This window comes from Centroberyx gerrardi, chromosome 24 (assembly GCF_048128805.1).
Source record: "Centroberyx gerrardi isolate f3 chromosome 24, fCenGer3.hap1.cur.20231027, whole genome shotgun sequence".
In the NCBI taxonomy this organism is placed as follows: Eukaryota; Metazoa; Chordata; class Actinopteri; order Beryciformes; family Berycidae; genus Centroberyx; species Centroberyx gerrardi.
In genome coordinates, this window is record NC_136020.1 from 15,543,740 (window position 1) to 15,551,738 (window position 7,999).

The 7,999-nt window shown below is 43.6% G+C and overlaps 1 protein-coding gene across 1 annotated transcript in view; it reads left to right on the top strand.

The window, feature by feature from the left end:
* Positions 1–3,478: 3,478 nt before the first annotated feature.
* Positions 3,479–7,999, top strand: part of strip2 (striatin interacting protein 2) — a 32,451-nt gene continuing 27,930 nt past the window's right edge. Inside the window, exon 1 of the mRNA XM_071924464.2 lies at positions 3,479–3,589. Coding sequence (XP_071780565.1) covers positions 3,479–3,589 — 111 coding nt within the window. The remainder of the gene's footprint in view (positions 3,590–7,999) is intronic.

The window sequence follows — 7,999 nt, forward strand, 5'->3', positions numbered from 1 at the left end:
TGTGTTATTTGAGTGTGTTAGTGTGTGTGTGAGAGAGTGTGAGAAGAGTCCACTTGTGTGCAGCTGCCTGGGTTTGTCACAGCCATAATGACCTAATCCCAGTCCTCCCACACACCACATGCCCTGCAGCCAGGACAGTGTTCACACAGGGACGTCTCTGACACACACACACACACACACTTCAGCTGGCTACAAGCCGAGCTTTATTTATTGTTGCCGCATAAATCTCTCTCTCTCTTTCTCTCTCAGGGTTAAAGGGACAGTTAAGTCGAGGCATGTATAGTGTGAAAAATCATTTACAGTAAGGCAAGGTATCTAATTTGAAAGATTTACAAATGCTCTGTCACTCTTTCTGTGTCTATTCTTAAGAAACTCAATCCAAAATGTATTTCCAAGGTTTTGGCACAAAGAGTGGCAGTGTGTGACAGCTTGTCATGAATTTTAAATGTATTTTGAGGCTGTAGAAAGTTCACGTACATTTCTAGTACTTAGCCGAGTCAAACTGTATGAGTTAAAAAAAAAAAAAAAAAGCTTTCCAAAAACCAAATTTTCCATCTACAAGGCGATACCTTGTGTGAAAATACCCAAAATGTAGATGTTCACATTCTGGCTTATAGAGAAATATTTTTTTCTGCACGTGTAGAGAATGGTGTTACAGATCAGAGCTGCTGTTCATCATATAATAGATTTTAAACCTTTATTCATCCAGGAAATGGTTTCGCTGAGCTTTTCCAGCACGTCTTTGCTTCACATCCCTGCAGCTCAACCCATTCACAGCCGAAGGTAGAAGACCAGCTGCAGTCTTCTGCCTTCGACCGCTGATCAGCTCTGTTGGAGCTGAGGACTGAATGCCTTGCTCAAGGGCAGCCGGGTGGTTCACTTTCCCCAGCCAGAGTGGGATTTTAAACCGCCTGTCTCGCTCCATTAATTAAGCTATAAGACACTTACAGCAGCTTTTTGAGGAGCGACAGCAGCTTCATAGTGGTCAAGCTCTTATTAGTGATGAATCATATAGGCTTCATTCATCCACAGGCAATAAAGCCCTCACCATATATCTTTATGCGTTATCACATTTTGCTGGATCTATAGCTTCGATTATCAGAGTGAGTCCAAATCAATTCAACCACCAATGAGTAATTTCATCACAAAGGAATCACGCACACACACACACACACACACACACACACAGACTCCCCATGTGGTCAAGTTCACACAGCAGAGCGATGTGACCTCGGCTCATGCCTTCATTAAACTGTTCAATCCAATCATGTCATCTTAAGTGCTTTTCCCCAGTAAAGGGTGTGTGTGTGTGTGTGTGTGTTGGTAGGGAGGAGAGAACCCACCAGCCTAGATCAACCCCGCCCCCCCGCTCCCCCGCTCCCCTCCTGTACCCCCACTTTCCACTGATCAATAATTCAGTTGCTCCACTAAAGGGGGGATGAAAGAGGAGGAGAGTGATAAACCTCTAGCTCCACCCGACCTTTAAACTCCATCAGACAGACAGACGAAGGCCAAACAGGACGTTCTGACACCTTGACAGCAGATTATACTACTGACATTTTTTGGTGGAGGGGGTCAGTCTGTGTGATATTTATGTATTTTGTCACCAGAGTGGGAAATCAACACCAGTCGCCAGCCAAAGATGGTAAATTTTGGCGGTTGCTGTTTGCCTAGCAGCCACTTTGGCAGGTATCCAAATACTAGAGCTTAGTCTATTCTAATGTTATTATAGTTTGGCATTTTTCATTATTTATTTTTTTTATATATATCATATTTATTTTTATTCCAATTTCAGTGTAGTTTTAGTTATTTTTCAGTGTGGGGTTGGTAGTTTTAGTTTAGTTTTAGTATTTTTGGTAGGGATGGTATTTTTAAAGGTATAATAAACAGGTATATTTTGTATATGCTTGCAATAGGTATTGTGTAATACAAACAATAAATCATTTAAAAAAATATGTCATTATTCTCTTTTTTTTTACCCTGCATATAAACAAAAAGACAAAAACTAAAAACATTTCACAATTAATTTCACAAGTAGACAAAATTATTTTAGTTCAATTGTAGTTTTTTCCCAGTCTTGTTTTTGTTTATATTTCAGTTTATGACATCACCTGATTTTAGTTTGAGTTTATTATAGTAACCTTGGTCTAAAAATACAGAGGGAGAAGCTGCCAAATTCAGGGACAAACGGGCTTGTGTGGCCGGTTCAGCAGTCTCTGCACATCATGAGTGTTTGAGAATGAGAGACTACAAGCTGTTTGGACAATATTACCCTTATTAGAATCTAACCAGGTGTGATGTGGCCACAAGGTGGGCTAGTGGTTAGACAGACCGGCCTGTAACTGAAAGGTCACAGGTTTGATATCTGCAACAGTCAACTGTGGTCATCAACACCCTTGAGCCAGACAGTGGACACAGTGGAAACATGTAAATGTCTGATTTACAAATCATCTGCACTTGGTTCACATTAGTCACTCTTCAAATTATCACACAGCTGACTGAGTTATGGAGACTTGCACTTAGCAATATTTTTTCTTCCTGTTTAAACAGTTAATTTCAGTGTCAAACCAGGTCAGAATCATTTATAAAGCGCTTTTTATCAAACAAGTTCACCCCAATGTGCTTTACAAAGTGCACTAATGTAATGCTGCTCTCATTGTTGAATGATTTCCTGCCATGTTTGCAGCCATTACCATCAACATTCATTTACTGACCTTGTCTACACCCTAGGTACAAATCACTATAATGTTCCTGCAGGGACTCAGTATTGAAATTATAGTGATTTTAACGCACTGGTATTTTTTTTATATGTATGATCACTGTCATAATACTTATAGTTTTGTTGCATTATTTGTATAGCATCTTCCTAAATTCTATTATGGGATTACCACAAACTGCTTTACAGAGTAGAGAACACTTCACTGTTGGGCGGAAACCTCATATCTCCAAAATAACAACTTTTCAGGAACTAAAAGCAGCAGCCTTGTGTTTAGCTTGGTGACATTATCCAGTGCGGGTTTGAACGGGTTTCATGAGGCCAAGAGGTCGGAGAATTTCCTCAACTCATAGAGGAACCATGTAATCCTGCAGCTGAAGTGAGAACATGAAAGCCACCAAACCACCAGAATTGGAGTCAAGAGGTTTTCCCAGCGTATAATACTGGTCTTATTGTGGTATGAATTATATATTACAACATTTCCAACCATCAGCCCCTTTAACGTTAGTTTATTGACCCTGTGTAACACTACATCGCTTCACTTGCATGTGATCTTTGCTGACCACTGAGCCCCTTGCAGCTTCCACTCTAACCCCGCCCCTCCCGGGACGCGCACAGGAAGCGTAACGAACAGACCCGGGGAGGAGGAGGAGGAGATCCTCAACTTGGACAGTGGAGTCGGTGCGGTGCAGTCTCTCAGCTCTTCACCGGACCGGTATGCACTATCCACGGAGGGGAAAGTGAGCCGAGCGACCGTGAAAGATGCAGGCGGAGGAAATGGAGGTACCTATCATTAATAACATTAACGGTAACGGCGACAGACAGAGACCGAAAGGGAAAGATGTGTTCAAGGAGCAGCAGAAGGAGTCGGAGGTAAATCCGAGAGGCGTTTGTGTACAGTCGGTCACTACAGCACCTATAGGAACGACCCGGAGGGGTGTGTGTGTGTGTTCCTGTGTGTTTCTGTGTATGTGTGTGTGTGGTTGCTGTTACTGGGGAGCTTTCAGATCAGCTCAATGTCCTTTTCCATGCAGTGTGAGAGAGAACCTGCCTTGGCTGGAAAGCAGGCAGGCAGGCAGGCAGGCAGTCAGACACCGAGGTGTTATTTTGGCGACCGGCTCCTATAAATAACCCCAGCAGTAATCCTACAGTGATTCTCAACGTGGAAAATGCAGGTGGTGAAATGTGGCTGCTGCTGCTGTCAGGACCAGACCACCACAACGAAAAATAACCACAATATACCATATTCCTATAGGGACTTGTGGTATATATGTGGTACTCAATAGATTTTATAATGACCTTATGGTATTGTCTTGATCTCTTATGATATCAGCATAATATTCCTTAAATATTCTTATAATATTCCTACAGGGACTTATAGTTTGCTGTGATATTTGGATTTGAATATCCTTAAATTTGCTATAAGATCACACCTTAGTTCTTTTTTGTAAAGGCATTATTTGCTTCTTGAAGCCTCTTTGAATTCATGGTTGAGCTATTGACCATGATTGTTCATGTTTTGATTTATGATGTCTGTTAAACGCTTAATTCATAAGGCAATATTGCCACAGATCTAATTGAAGAGGCTGGGGGAAACATTCCCACAGTCCCACAATCCCCACAATCCAATTTTCCAATTGATTTCATGTTGAGATAAATAGACTGTTTTGATAAGGCTTATTGGGCTGTGCCTACTGAAATATGGGCCACCAATAAGTTCTACTCTCTTGAGTATGAAGTCAACATGGCTCAGTTTGATAACAGCTCTTCCAGTGGCATGAAGTAATAATTCACTCCCTCATGAAATAATGAGAAGAAGAAGAAGAAGATGAATTTTCATTCCTGGGTTGTTCAACCCAGATACATCCAGGCTGGTGAACAGTCAAGGCTGCAGTCTGGGACAAGACCCAGTCAATAATATCCTCCACTAGTGTGTTTTGTATGAACACATTAAATGGTTTTGAGGGAATTAGAGCATATTCCCCCCGCAGCCGGCGGTTTCTAGGACGGGGGGTTTGGATTTTGAATGATGGGAATGGACTAAAGCACTTAACGCCAAAGCCATGTGTTGAGGCTCCTTTCCCCTCCAACCAGTCAAACCAGTCACTATACTATATACTCAAATCTCTTTTCATTCATGTATGTAAACTCACACAAAAGCACCAGTCTGTCAGTGAGCGTGTAAACAAAAAAATGAGAGATAATCACTCCAGCTTTTCTGTTTTTGGGAGGTGGGCGTTCACTGTGTGTCATGCATTTGCATTGGGTAGAGTGGTCATCTGCCGTCTATGTGGCATATGCTGGCAGGAGTGGGGGGTGGTCCGCCTTGACACTGTGCCCAGTGTTTGCACACTGATGTGGCACAGAGTGTGCGAGCCGAGGCTGTGCCAGCTTGGAAGGGAAGACGAGCTTTCATTGTCAGTTGGAGGGGGGGAAAGAGGGAAGACCGGAGGGAGAGATTTGGATGAGAAAATAAAGAAGAGAGATTGGAGGACAGAGGGACCGAGATGGAGCGAGCAGAGAGGCAAGGCTGTGCTGCCGATGCCTACAGGGATTTAGAGCAGGAGAGACATCAGATGCTTTGCCTCTCTCTCACCTCTCAGGTTTGTTTTGGAAAGCACGGTCACCTCAGTTTCGCAGCAGCAGCAGCAGCAGCAGCAGCAGCGACACGCCGCCTCCCCGTCCTCTGGGGTTAGTGTGGGCTCTCCACCAGGCTGCTTGTTTTCTAACAAATTGAACCATCAAACGCTGAGCTAAATGGAAAGGGGTTGTGCGGTCAGCAGGCAGCGGGGGGTGAGCGTTGTGGTGCTGTGCAGCTGGAGCAGCTGCCCTACAGCTACAACATGAAGTCAACCGGACTATAATATGTCTCAGGTGGTTGTGGTTCCTTATAGGCAGGCAGCGCACAGTATAGAGCCCGACTGATATATTGTGTGCCGCTGTTAGAGCTGCTTATTGAAAAGCTACCCTACTGACTTTGACTGATATTGATTTTAAGGCGTCAAAAAGAGGCAAAAGGTATTGGACATTTTTCAAAATGTTGCATTCCTACAGTTGTTTTTGGGCATTTGTCCTGAGTAAATCAAGTGAGCCGGGATTAACTGTGAATAGAAGAGCAGACGGCATGTGCAAATGGTAGACAGAAAACAATTTACTTTATCGGATAATGAAATGTGCTTTCATTCAAAAAATGAAGGGTATCAAAAAAGTAGGCCTGTTGTTTTACAACTGGTATAGAAACTGGTGTTGCTAAACTGTTCCACTGATGCCCATCCTATCCGCTGTCCCTACTGGGTTCTCACAGCTAGATCAGTATTGGCCAGTAAGATCTGGGCCAAAAAGTAAGTGACTTTCACATTTACAGGAAATATATAGCTGTTGGACACCTCCAAAAACAAAAAAAACTGTTCTTTGATTGATTCTAGTGGCTCTAAACGGCTCTCAGAGCTTGTTGTGGTTTTTGTGACTCTGACAGAGAGGGAGGCAGCACCTGGTCAGGCTCCCTCCATCCGGACTCAGACCTGTAGGTAAATCTGTTGAATCATCTGCGCTCCCAAGAAGATCTCATTTCCTGGCTTACAAGTGCAAGTGATGAGATAAAATCAAATTAGTTTGGCTCGGTGCCGTAAACAATCCAGAGTACAAACTGCCAGCGGACCTGTTTTCCACTATTACAGTACATGATGGCTTGGTTACAGTGGGTATTTATAGATGACAGTTACATGACAGCACACAGAGTTATTTAACCAGGATATCTGACTAAGAACACATCCTTATTTACAGTAAGGGGAGTAGAGGCAGCGTTAGACACATCAAACACTCACCACCGCCGCAGCAAAGGCGGGAGTGTTCTTCATTAGCATAAAATGAAACTTTAATAATCCCTGTGGGGAAATCTGGGAAACTCACTTCCCCTGCCCAAAAGGTGCAGGAATTAAAACCAGTAATCTTCCTGTCACCAGCCGAATTCTCTAACCATGAGGCTCCCTTTGTCCCGGACAGTGATCATGCTCAGGTTTCACTGGCAAAACTCTCAATGTCATGATCCAGTCTTACAGTTCTAGGCTTATCCTGCTGTTTAGTCTTGGTAGCGATGGTGTGATCATGCATGCTGTAAACTGTCTGCTTCTGCACACTGGAGAGAAGAAGAATGCTAGCCTCTGTCTGTGTCTGTCTGTCTCACATTGGGGTTACGCACCAAATGTGTGTGTGCGTCTGTTGATTTTCATGGTTTCACTTGATGCTTTTCTATGCGTTGAGAAAATTCTCTAATAAAACCCTTTCAAAACTCATCGTATAATGTCAAACATGCATTGTCATCAAGCCAAAATCAAGGCTGTTTTTCTTTGTCTCTAAAATTTTGATTTTGGAGATCTGAGGTTGATGTTGGTGCAAATGCACGGCGCGATGTGAGTGTGTTCACTGTATGTGTGCGGGCCGTCTGGAGCGCACGTGCTAATCATGGGGTGAGACTCATGTCCGAGCCGTGAGAGACCCTCGACTGGATCAAGCCGCTAATCCGCTCTGAAATGGAGGCCATGTTGACTCCTGTGCCTTCCTCCTCCTCCTCCTCCTCCTCCTTCTCTTCCTCCTCCTCCTCTTCCCTCCTTCCACTCTGTCTGCAGCACTGTAGTTTACTGTTTGACCTGGACTAGTGGTTAGAGAGACCATAATGTTACCGAAAGGTCAGAGAGTCAATCCTTGTGAATAAAGCGATAGCCACATACACTGAATGTGCAAAATATTAAGGAGACTGACTCTTTTCATGAATTACACTGATGAGGTGAATCCAGGTAAAAGCCATCATCCCTTATTGATTTCCCTTATTAAATCTATACCAATCACAAAGGAGGAGATGTAGATAAAGAGAAGCAGACGAGCTAGAGAAGGATTTTTAAGCTTTGAGGCAATTTTGCACAATGTGGATTGTGCAAAAGAGGCTGCAACACAACCCAGGGGAATCAGGAAGATGTCCCTAATATTTTGCACATTCAGTGTAGTGTCCATCAGCAGCCGTGTGTCCTGCCTCAGTGCCCATGAGCAGCCGTCATGGATAAGAGCACCAGCTACCTGTAAAAATGTAAACGACTTATCAAGGCTGCTTGGAGATACGCTATCCAGCAGCCAATCAGAAACTCCAAGAGCAAACAAACAGGCTATGGAAAGACTGTGAAAGAGCCTGAAGTATGTGTGGGTGATGTGTGGAGCCGAAGTGTGTGTGTTTGTGTTTGTGTGTGTGTGTGACTGCAAATCGAGCACAGAGTGGCGGAAGGCAGGTCTCGC